Source organism: Aspergillus brunneoviolaceus (genome assembly GCF_003184695.1).
Source record: "Aspergillus brunneoviolaceus CBS 621.78 unplaced genomic scaffold BO95scaffold_32, whole genome shotgun sequence".
Lineage (NCBI taxonomy): Eukaryota > Fungi > Ascomycota > Eurotiomycetes > Eurotiales > Aspergillaceae > Aspergillus > Aspergillus brunneoviolaceus.
Genome location: NW_020290762.1, coordinates 398,640 through 411,981, shown reverse-complemented (window position 1 = coordinate 411,981; position 13,342 = coordinate 398,640). Strand labels below are relative to the sequence as shown.

Genomic DNA, 13,342 nt, shown 5'->3' with positions numbered 1-13,342 from the left:
TTATTTATTTTATTTATTTTATTTATTTTATTTATTTTATTTATTTTATTTATTTTATTTATTTTATTTATTTTATTTATTTTATTTATTTTATTCTAACAATCTGAGTATTTTTTAAACTATTTTATATATAATTTATAATTTTTTCAACTAATTAATTATTTTTAATTTTATTTATAATTCTTTAAGCTATATTTTATTTATAATTCTAAAATTAATCTAATCTAATAATTAGTCAAAAATTTAAAGAACTAGTTATAAAAAATCGTTTAGTTAGAGCTATTATTTCTATTATCTAGTCAGACTAAGAACCAGACGCCAGCCTGCTTCTTGATAATTAAAGATTACCTGTGATACTTATACATAGAAACTCTCGCCTGGTTCCATCTATAGAACAGCCATCTTGATATAATCGATTTAATTATACTTCTACTTATTGGCTGCAACTGTCACATATATATAAAAAACCTTAATTATTATAAACAATCTCTAAAGCTTTATAATATTTTTAGTAGATTATTTATATATTTTTTTATTAAAAAAACTATAATATTTAAAATTTCTACTTATTCTAGTACTTAAAATCTTTAGAATCTTGCTATACTCAGAAAATAGTAAGTATTGGGCTTCAAGGCCTCGAGAAACGATGATTTATAGATAGATGATTGTTTTCTTTATTTTAATTATCTTAATATATATATAAGATTACCTTTTCGAAACAGTAAAAAAGGGCAGTACTTAAGCTAAAAAGAAAAACTTAAAATATTAAAAAAAATAATACTTTTTTTATTTTATAAGTAAAATATATACACCGAATAAAAAACTAAAAAATAAAAATAAAAATTAATATTATAAAAAAATAAACATAAAAGATAAAAAAAAAGAAAGTCTATTTATTAAATATTAAAAACCAAATTAACACACGTTTATAAGCCGATATAAGAAATTAGAGATTTATTTAATATATAAAAATTATCAAATATTTAACAGTCTTTATAAAATAGATTTATTTAAAAGATATTTTTCTAATAGCCTTTTATAGAAATTAACAGTCTTCTATATAAAAAACTATTATTTAATATTAGAAAGAATATTTTATTTATATATTAAGAATATAAAATTAATATTCTTTATTATACTAAGAAAATAAATCTTTAGTATAATTATATAGAATTTCTAGATTTTATCGGTAATCGAATATAAAAAGTAATATTGATTTTTAAATAATTTTTTAAAAACTAAAGTATTCTTTGTGTTTAATAATATTATAAAATTAAAAATATTAATAAAATTCTTTTTTATTACTCTAATTATAGGTTTTTTTTATATTAAATATTAGTTAACAACCCAGTCGTATAATTTTAAAATATTAATTTTATTATTTATAAAAAATATTAATATTATAAAAGTATTATTTTTTTTATTAAATAACAGGTGTATAAATTTTTTATTAAAATTAAAGTTTTTATATTTCTTAGTTTTATTTCTTATTTTTTCATTCGTGCGAACTTTCTTATTAAAATATTATAAAATCTTTTTATATTTTTAATATATTAAAAAAAGATTTTACTAGTAAAAATAATATAATCTTTTATTTTAATCTGGTCTTAGACTTTATATATTTAATTATATAAAAAGATTTTATTAAATAATTTTTTATAACTAATCTACTACTTACTATAATCTTAAATTAATACTTTATTTTTTAACTTTTTTAATATATTATCAGACAGATTTAATATTATATAAATAATATTAACTTTTTTAGTTAATAATTTACTATTATTAAAAACTTACTATATTATTAAAATTTTTAATAGTTTATTTAGTCTTAGTAATCTAAAGCGGAATTAGTTCCAGAATTTTCTTTCTAATATTATATTTTATTTTAAATTCTAGTAAAGTATTATAAGATTTAAGATTATTCTTTAGAATATTCTTACTATACTGGTTAATAATTTAATAAAAATTTAAGTTAATTTATAACTAGTAAAAATATAAAGAATTAAATTATTATAAGTTATACTATATCTATAGATATATTATTTATTTTATATTTAATTAATTATAAACTTTAGGAGCTTTAGTTTATTATAAATCAAAAATAGAAAAAAAATATAAAATATTAGAAAAGTAGATCGGCCGATATTATATAGTTAATAAATTAAATAATTAATATTTCTTTATTAATCTTATAGTTTAGATAATCGGAAGAAATATTTAGAATAAAATTAATATTCTAATAATTTAATATATTTTTTTATTTTTTTTAACTATTTTGGTTTTTAAAATTATTAGATGGTTGTTAAGGTCGGAGCTGAAGAAATAAATATATTTTTTAATACTTATAGTTTTAGTATATTTTAAAGTTAAAAAACCGATATACTTTTTTAAAATTAAAGAATTAAGATTAGAGTTAAAGTAGAAGTTAAGAATATATTTTCTTAATTTTAGTTTTTTATATTTAGAAGTATAACTGGATTTAGAATTTAGACTATTTTATAGTAAGTAACTAAAAACAGAACCGAAGTTTAATTTAAAATCAGATATTATTTTAAAACAAAGCTTAGAAAAACTATAAAAAAATTATTAAATTAGATTATTTCTATACTTAAAATAACAGTAGTTTTCTTAATATTTTAACGTTCTTAACACCGATTAGAATTTAAAATAAGTTTCTTTTTATTAAAGTAGATATATTTTATTATAAAAAAGAATTAAAAAAATAAAAATTAATTTTTTTAAGCTAGGCGCCAAAGTCCTATTTTATAAAAATTATTTATATATTTTAAGAAAATACTTCTTTAGTCTTTTTTTAATTTTTTTAAAATTTTTTCTTCTGCTTAAAAAACTTGTTTGTATTTATAACGAGCTTTTTTTTTAAATTTTCTAAGATATTTATCTGATATAAAGAGTTCGGTAAAAGAAAAGAAAAAGATTTGCGGTTAATAAATTAAAAATAAGAAGATAATATAAAAAATTAATATAAAAAGAAAAAAAAAGGATATTAATAAAAAAAGAATAGTTAAATATTATATATTATATTAGTAAGACGAAGTAAATAGATTAGTAAAAATAAAATAAATAATTACTGTTATTTTAGACGATTTTAACCGTGTTCTAAAATATGAATTATATATATTAATCTTTTTAGATTCAGACTACTGATTAATTAAGAATATTATTAATTATATTTTTTAACTAATTTCTTTATTTTTATAGGTTTTATTTTTTATATTATATATTATATTCGTCCGTGTATTTAAGCTACTTTATTAAATACTTAAAATTACTATTTTAAAGATATTAATTAAGTAAAATCTTAATTTTATATAAGTTTTTAATTACTAGATCTGATTCGAAAAGTTAATAGTCGAAAAGATCTTTTTTAAGAATATTTTATAACTTTTTTATATATAGCTTTAAGTATATAATATTAATAACTAGATAAATTTATAAATTTAAAAATAATTTAATAAAATATATTAATCTCGACTTTTTTTTAAGACTTTAAAAAATTCTATAAATATATTATCGAGTTTTTTTAATACTATTAATATTTTCTAGCTTTAATAAAAACAGAATTTTACTAGTTTTTTTTAAAAAATATTATATTTTTATACTAGGTGTTATATTAATATTTTATATTTATTTATATTATTTAAAACATTTCTGTTACTGTTATATATATAAAAAAATTTTAGAATTAATTATTTAACTATGTTATTATATTTAGATTTAATATTATTAGTAAATCTATACCATATATTAATATATATAAAAAAAACTAAATAAATATATTTTTATAAAAATTTAGAATTATTTCTAATTAAAAAAGTAATTTTAACTAATTAGCCGCGTCTATTAATAAAATAACTATATAATATAAAAAGATTTTAACTATTGAGTAAGTTTTTTTATTTTATTTATTTATTTAGATATAGTTAGTAGTAATAAACCGCTGCTTAATATTAAGTAACTTAAATAGTACTATTTGTAATTTAAATAAGAATTTTAAATTCCGGTTACTGATAAGAACTTTAAAATTTTTTTAATTATTAAAAATAAGTTTTTTAAGTAATAGATCTGTTTATTATATTATATTTTAATTATATTAATCTGATATAATTATAACGTACTTTTTATACTTATAAATAATATTAAAAATAATATTAAAGTTTTTTTTATTTTTTTTATCGGGTAAAGCAGTTATAATATTAATAATTAAAATATAAAAAAATATTAATAAAAAAAGAATAAATTATAACTATTTATATAGTTAGTATTAGAATATTTTCTTCCTTTTATATTTATAACAGTATATAATATACTATTTTATTTAATATTTATATTATAAAAATATTAATTTTCTTAAATTTTTAATTATTTAATCTTTTTCTGAATAGCTGAGTATATTATATATATTTTTAAAAATAATTTTAAATATCGCATTTGGTATATACAAAGAATATTAAATATTAAAAAATAGTTTATCTTTTATATAAAAAGATAAATTGACTTTTATTTAAGCTTTTTTATTTTTTCTAATCTAACTAATAATTTTAGATTATTTAAGGTTTTTTGAATAGTCTTTATATATTTAATTTTTAAAATTTTTTATAAAATAGACTAATAATATCGCAGGTTTATTTTATAATATATTTAGATAGAATTTATTATTATCTATAGTTTTAATAGCAAAAAACAGTAATTTTAATAATATATTAAAAATTAAATATAGTTTTTTTAGATTTATAAACTATAAGTAAGTAAAAAGACTAAAGATATTATATTATATAAATAAGTTTTAAATTTAGTTAAGTTACTAATATTAATATTAAAAAAACTGATTCTAAAAATAGTTTAATTATTTAATAGTCTATATATATTACTGTTTTTCGGATTATTTAAATAAAATATCTGTACTTTTAAATTATTTAATATAAATTTAATATTTTAAGTTTTATAAACTAGTAATTATATTTTATATTATAAACTCTTCAGTAAAAAAAATTAATTAAATTATATCTATTAGTAAAACTATAGTCAGAGTTTATTTTATATTATATTTTAAACTTAACTTATTGTTTAAAAAAATATAAAAAAAATAATAAATATAAAAAAATATTATTATTTTTAAATATATTAATATTAATACAGAATATCTATATTTTATTAAAATATATAAATACTGGCTTTTTATAAAAGAAATTTTTTATAATATAACAAAATAAAATTCTACTAATATTAGTTTTATTACAAATATTTTTACTGTATAATTTTTTTATATAGTTTTACTAAGTCTGTTAGAAATTATTTTTATAAATAAAGTTTTTTATTTTTATAGTAAATATATTATTTTAATATTAAAAGATATATAGTCTTTTAATTAGTTTATAAGCCTAATAAAATAATTTAACTTTATTAGAGTTTTTAAAAATTTAAACTTAAAGATTACTGCTATTTTTACTTTAATAATTATTATACTAAAAGGATTTATATTTTATTTAAGAATCTTAATAAATGGAAACCCCAGAAAAGATTTATTAAAGAATAAAATAATTTTTATTTTTTAATATTTTTAAAGAAAATATTTAAGATATTCTAAATAATTCCCGAATTTTTTTAAAAAAAGAATAAAATTGTCTATATAAATATATAGAAAGTTTTTTATTTTTTGAAAAAGGTCTTCTACTTAATATTATATATAAAATATAAAATTAAAATAGTCTATAAAACAAATCTTAAGAAATTCTTATTTATAATAAAAAAATACTTTAATAAACTATTAATTTTTTAAATAAACCAGCTATTAATAAAATATCTTAATTATATTTAAAATAAAAAGATATAATATACTAATAAATACTGCTATAATTTTTATTTAGATTAATATAAAATAAATATCCAAAACTGCTAATATATTTAATATATAAATATTAATAACTAAATATAGTTTTAATAATTTTTATTTTATATTATTAACTACTATCTTTATAACTATAAAAACTAGAATATTTAAAAAAATAAAGTTTTTCGACCGACCTATATGGTTAGTTTTTAATAATTTATTAATAATATTATTAACAGCTTTTTAATAGATAGATTTAAGTTTATAAATTTTTATTATTTTATTAATTTTATTTTTTTATTTTTTATATAAGAAAATACAATGCCAGTAATCTATTAAAATCTTGATAATATTATTATTTATTTATATTTTAAAAAATTTAGTTATTATTTTTTTAAAAGTTTCTTACGATTTTAATATACTATATATTATAATACTAATTTTTAATATTTTTATTATTATAGAGTTAATATTAAATTTTAACTTATTTTATATTTCGGGAATTATTAACACAAGATTTTTAAGTAAGTTTTAAAATTAAAAATTATATAATAAACTACTATAATATTAAACTCTAAAACATTTTCTAATTTTATATAATAATTAATAGTAATTAGTTATAATAAAAGATTTAAAGCTATTATAAAAATAAAATTTATATTAATTATATAAATTAAAAAAATTATATTTATATACTATTTAGATTTAAAAATATAATTTTTATTAGCTGTAAGATTAAGCAGATAAATTAGAAATATTATTTTATTATATACTAGTATTATTATTCCTTTTTTAATAAATATTAGTTAATTTTAATAATAGTTCAGCTTTAGAATAATTATAAAGAAAAAAATTATATTATAATAATATATTACTTTAACAAGCCGATCTTTAAAATTAATTTTAAATCTATATAATTTAAGAATATTATAATTAATAAAAAATAAGCTTTTAGATCTTAAGTTAGATATATATTTATATATACTTAAATTAATATTAATTTATTATTAACTTTTATAAAAAGAAGAATTAGTAGTATTATATATTTTATATTATTAAATTTTTATTTAACTCTATAAATATAAATAGAATATTTTATATTTATTATTAAAATATCTAAAAAATTAGTTATAAGCCAGGCTTTATTAATTATTAATATAATATAACCGGAGTTAAAATAGATAGTATCTATATTTTTATTAATATAGATTTTTATTATTATATATTTCTAATTCTTAAAGACTTTTTTTAGTTTAGAAGCTACAAAAAATTTATTTATATTAATTATTAAAATGTTTAGATTTATATAAAATATATATAGTTTATAATTTATAATATATACATAAAATATATTATTAAAAATAAGAAATATTAAATAATCTAAATATTATAAATAGACGATATCTTAATATTTTTAATAATTTAAAATATTCTAATCTTTATAATTATTATTAAAGTAGTAAGTAATATTATTCTTATTTTTATAATACTTATTACTATAATTATTTTTATAATATTTTTAAATACCGCAGAATTAGTTAAATATTTTATTAAGCTGGTTATACCGGGAATATTTATTATAAAAACTATTATTATTATTATTATTAATATTATTATAATAAACTTTCTGGGATTTTTTATAATTATAATTATTAAAATAATTATAATTATAGCTGCAGTAGTGGTTATATTCTTAATTATTATACTTACTATCGTGTCTGTTATATTAGTTGTTTTAGTAATTATTTAGTTTATAAAGGTTTATTCGGTCTTTATAGTACTAGATTCTATTTTAATTATTTAAATTATAATTAAATTAGTTATATAGACAGTTATATTAATTATAATTCTAGAAGAAATAAATATTACAAATATAATTCTAGATTTTGTTTTTTATATTTAGATTTTATTTATTTTTTGAAATTATAAAGTAGATATTTATCTTATTATTAAATTTTTTAGAATAATATTTTATTTTAGTTTTTTAATATACTCACGAAGCTCGGGATTAATATAATATTATATTTTAATTTTTATATTTTATTTATTTATAGTACTGTATATTTTTATTAAACCAGAAATCTCAGCTATATAAATAGTTAGAAGTTAGTTATAATAAATATTATATATTATATATTAACAGTTATCGAGCTGCTTTTAAAGTTGATTATTAGAAATATTCTAATATTTTTTAATAACAGCTATTTAGTAGTTGATATTTCTAGAATTAATAAGACTAATTTAATATATTTTATTAACTTATTAGATTTATTATATATTTATATTTCTATAAAGAAAGTATTTATATTTTAGCTTATAGTTATTATATTTTCAGATAATAATATAATTTTAAAATATATATGAAAGACTTAAGTAGTCTGATAATAGATTTTTTTATTATATTTAATTAGATTTTTATATTTTTAATTAGAGGATATATTAAAGTAGAAATATCTAATATTTAAAGCTTATTATTATATATTACTTAATACTTAAGATTTATTCTGGTGTTAAAAAATCTTATAGTCTAAAAAAAATAAAAGTAGTAAAAATAGAAATAATAGATTACTATTATAAATTCTTTTTTATATTATTTTTGTTTTTTATATTCTGTTTATTTTTATTTATAAATATTAAATATAATTATTATTATTTAAGTAAATAGTTGTGTAAACTTTATTCTCTGAATATTTATTATTACTTTATTTATAATTTAAATATTTTAGTTAATATATAAACTAACTGTTTAAATAAAAGTATATATATATAAGTTCTTAATTTAAATAGAGTGGTCTTGGTATCTTCGATATATAAATAATACTAGTATAATAGATATAATCTTAATTACTAGATAAAAAATAAATAAACTTATAAATAGATTAATTAAAACTTTTGTTAAGAATAGTATAAAAGAATTAATTTCTTTTATTTTATTTAGTATATAAACTGGTTGTATTGGTATCGGTAAATTAATAAATAAATCTAATTTAAATCTAAATATTTAAAAAAATAAATAGGTTATTAAAAACGGTTTGAAAGTCGACTTTAATAAAACTAATATTAATAAAAATTTAAATATTATTTTAACAGATGCTGACGGCTCGACTAAATTAATTAATATTTTTTTAAAATAATAATATTAGTAAAATAAAAGTAAGAAAAATATTAATATAAAAAATTATATTAGTCTCTATTTCTTTAGAGATTATTAGTAGAAAGAAAGATGTTTATAAAAATATAAAAATTAATAAGTATATAAATAAAAAAATATAATAATCAGCTTAAATCTATAAATTACTGTTTTAAAAGATTTTCTGTTTATTTATTTATTCGAATAATTATTCTTATTTTTAATAGCTTAATTTTAACTACTTCGAGTTTTTAAAATATTTATAGATTATAATAGTATTTCAAAGATAATAATCCGTACAATAATTAGAATTTCAATATAAAAATGTTATAAATATTTTTATAATCTATTTTTATAAAATAAAGTAAATAGTATATAGTACGGATAATATTATCTAAATATATTAATATATATACTGTTCAGAAATAATTAAGATTACATATAACCGATTATATAAAAGTAAAATTAAGAATTCGGTTGGTTATATAATTTACAGTAGTTTAGCTCAGTAAAAAATATTTAATAATTAAATATTTTTAATAATATAAAAATAATCAAAACAATAAGATAAATAAATAATTACTAAATAGAATATTAAGAAATTAATAAGATAATTAAAAAATAGAATAAATAGGTAAAAAGATTAAAAAAATATGTTAGTAATATTGTAAATATTCTACTGACAAAGTATTTGTTTAGATAGATAAACTAATATAAAATACTTTTTTAGTAATATTTAATTAAATAAATAATTTTTAAATAGACCGAGAATTATAGTAGAATATACTATTAATATTAGGCTTTAAGACCTCGAAAAATAATAATTTATAGATAAATAGTTGTTCTTTTTATTTTAGCTATCTTAATATATATATAAGATTGTCTTCCCGAAGCGGTAAGGGAGGGCAGTATCTAAGCTGAGGAGGAAGACTCGAGGTGTCGAAGAAGGCAACAGTAAGAACTAGCTTTGAAATATAAGACTACTATTATTCTATACCTAACTGACTCTTTTATCTTTACAAAATATTTCTTTTTGCGAAAACTGCGAAGATTGGAAGAGCTGGTTTAGGCTCTTATGATTATATTAAATTTTTATTTTAGCCTTTATGATTTTGTTACTTGATATCCTGCAAAATAGCCTATTAGATTATAATAAGTAGAATGACATTTGAGCTGGAGTATTAATATAAAAGAGTATATTTTAAGATTATAACCTTACCAACTTTGATATCAACTTTATACAAATGATATATTAGTTTTATATCTATTATATAGATCAACTGAAATTCAGTATTATTAAAGCTTTGTTTAAAAAGATGATATAAAATATACTTTATTCCTGATGTATTTTAAAAATACTGGTATATAATAGCTTTCAGCTATTTAAATCTATCAAAATTGTGATTATAGATTTATACTACTATATTATTTGTATATACATGTAATATGTAGCTATTTATATCAGTTGTTGTTGAGATATAGAAGTTCATAAATAAGCTTTTTTATATATGATACACAGGTGCCCACTCACTCGCTTGCCGATTATGTTAAGTAGAGAAAGTGGGTTTTGCAAATTCGCACAAGTAGCTTGCTGTTTGGCTCAAAGCAACAGGCAGCAGCTTCCCGAGGAGCCAAGACTAATTCGAAAGGCTCCAAGCACTAAGTGAGTAAGTGGGGCTTGATTATTGAACACGTTTTTGCGCGTTATGGACGCGGCACGCGTCTTCCGTTTCATGGCCATTTCCCTTGTCACTTACTATCCTCGAGCAAATCACTAGACCATCAAAATTTAACTGCACCATAAGACACCTTGGACGTCATTCAATATCCTCTTGTTTGAAGCCACCCACTCTCTTGATCGAAGCCATCAACGTACCTAAACATCTAGACACTAGTTCCCAGGCACTTGGAGCAGGCTGTATAATCATGGCTTTGGATCCAGCATCGCAGGTCTCGATCGGAGCCCTTAGGTAGGTCGTCAGTCCAAGTCTCACCTTCAGTTACTGATCTGGTATGATAAAGCGCTATTTTTGATGAGACCAAGCCTCAGATACAGGAACCTATTGTTCAGTGTGTCCAGATTAAGCCATTGCCGCCACAGCAGAACAACCAAGAACGTTTCAGGGCTGTCTTCAGCGATATTTCGAATTATGTTCAGACTATGCTCGCTACTCGTCAGTTAGAATCCTTGTTGTTTTTTGACAGACATTTCCCCAACATAACAATCCTAACTGCCGTGTCATGTAGAATTGAATCATAAGGTGACAAGTGGCCTGCTTCGCAAAGGATGCTTTGTCAAGTTGAAGTCATTCCAGGCAAATGCCGTGAAAGGAAAAAAGTTGTTACGATCACATTTTCTGAGCGTCCAGGACTAACGTTTCCCACAGGATTCTCATCATCCTTGAACTGGATGTTCTCCAAGACTTAGGTGAAAGCGAGAAACTCGGAGAACCCCGACCATTGGAGAGCAAGGTTGAAGAAGAAGATAAGCCCCAACCAACAACCATATCGAGTAATGGGTTTTACGGCTCTAAGCCCCAAGTTGCACCAGCGCCGTCTCATCACCGAACGCAAACAACTCGGACAGGTCTTCCTTCAGCAGCTCACACTACTATCTATCCAATTGAAGCCATTTCCCCGTACTCGCACAAATGGACGATCAAGGCTCGCTGTACAAGCAAATCGACCATCAAAACGTGGCACAACAGAAACACGGAAGGTAAATTATTCAGCGTGAACTTGTTGGATGACAGCGGCGAAATTCGCGCAACAGGGTTCAATGATCAGTGTGACATGCTTTATGATGTCTTCCAGGAGGGTAGTGTCTATTATATTTCGAATTGTCGTGTCCAGATCGCCAAGAAGCAATTCACAAACCTGAATAACGACTACGAACTTACCTTTGAAAGAGACACCATTGTTGAAAAGGTACGTCAGCCCCCGCATCCCCATGATGATAATCCTCTGATAGTTTTCCCAGGCGGAAGACCAGAGCGATGTGCCTCAAGTCCGGTTCAATTTCACTACAATCAGCGATCTTCAGTCAGTGGAAAAGGACACTACGATTGATGTTATCGGCGTGCTGAAAGAGGCTGGCGAAGTCTCTCAAATCGTCTCGAAGACCACAAGCAAACCGTATAACAAGCGTGAATTGACCCTGGTTGACAATACCGGGTACTCAGTTCGTTTAACTGTCTGGGGCAATACGGCACTGAATTTTAACACTTTACCCGAGTCAGTGATGGCATTCAAGGGTGTCAAGGTTTCCGACTTTGGAGGGCGAAGTCTGAGTCTGCTGAGTTCAGGTTCAATAACAGTAGACCCTGATATCGAAGAAGCTCACAAGCTTAAGGGCTGGTATGATGCGCAGGGAAGAGATGGTGTTTTCACGTCGCATGCCTCAATGTCGGGTACAGCGATGTCCGCCGCAAGGCCCGATCACTTCAAGACCATAGCTCAAGTTCGGGAAGAGCAACTCGGAATGTCCGACGAGGCAGTCTACTTTTCACTAAAGGCGACTGTCATCTACATAAAGCAAGACAACATATGTTACCCCGCCTGCCTTTCAGAAGGCTGCAATAAAAAAGTGACGGAGCTTGATCCTGGTCAATGGCGTTGCGAGCGGTGTGATAAGACACACTCGCGACCAGAATATCGCTACATAATGCTTGTCAATGTTAGCGACCATACTGGTCAACTTTGGTTGAGCTGCTTTGATGATGTGGGAAGACAGATGATGGGCACTACGGCAGACCAGTTGATGGAGCTGCGACAGGCAGACGAGAGAGCAGCGGGTGAACTGTTTCAAGATGCTAACTGCCGGACGTGGAATTTCCGATGCAGGGCTAAGATAGATCACTTCGGCGATCAGCAGCGGTAAGTTTTACTCTTTCATTGATTTAGCGCAATCGGTGACTGATTCTATCTCTCCCTCGGGTTTCTAGAGTTCGATACCAGGTATCATCGGCCAGAGCAATCAACTACTCTGAGGAGGCTTCTCGCCTAGCAGAACAAATTGACTCGTATAATTTGTCTTGAAAACATTCATGATGCACACCGATACACTACTCTGATTTGCTTTTAGTAAATCAGCCTGTTAATCACCTTGAATTTGCCATTGTGCTTTCATTCATCATGAGGATAACTGACGTGCCCGCGCCGGGCTTGATAATTGCCAGCATCTGCATCCATCCTTGTGTATATGTGATCAATTCCTATTACAAAATATGTCCCATTCCCTGCGCACCAGTAGAGTAACATCTGCACCGTGACTATGAGTACTTCTAGTTAGTTCTACTACGTCGTCATGACTAATCTGCCGATGTGGATGACAAATGCGTAACGTGACGGTGTCGATAACT

At 21.2% G+C, this 13,342-nt stretch overlaps 1 protein-coding gene across 1 annotated transcript; it reads left to right on the top strand.

Moving 5' to 3' along the window:
* The first annotated feature begins 10,551 nt into the window (after positions 1 to 10,551).
* Positions 10,552 to 13,214, top strand: BO95DRAFT_442675 (replication factor A subunit protein RFA1). Its single transcript, XM_025586484.1, has 6 exons — positions 10,552 to 10,951; positions 11,004 to 11,155; positions 11,229 to 11,319; positions 11,369 to 11,909; positions 11,962 to 12,857; positions 12,926 to 13,214. Exons 1-6 carry the CDS (start codon positions 10,908 to 10,910, stop codon positions 13,017 to 13,019), a joined length of 1,818 nt encoding a protein of 605 aa, XP_025442509.1. The 5' UTR covers positions 10,552 to 10,907; the 3' UTR covers positions 13,020 to 13,214.
* The last annotated feature ends 128 nt before the right edge of the window (positions 13,215 to 13,342 follow it).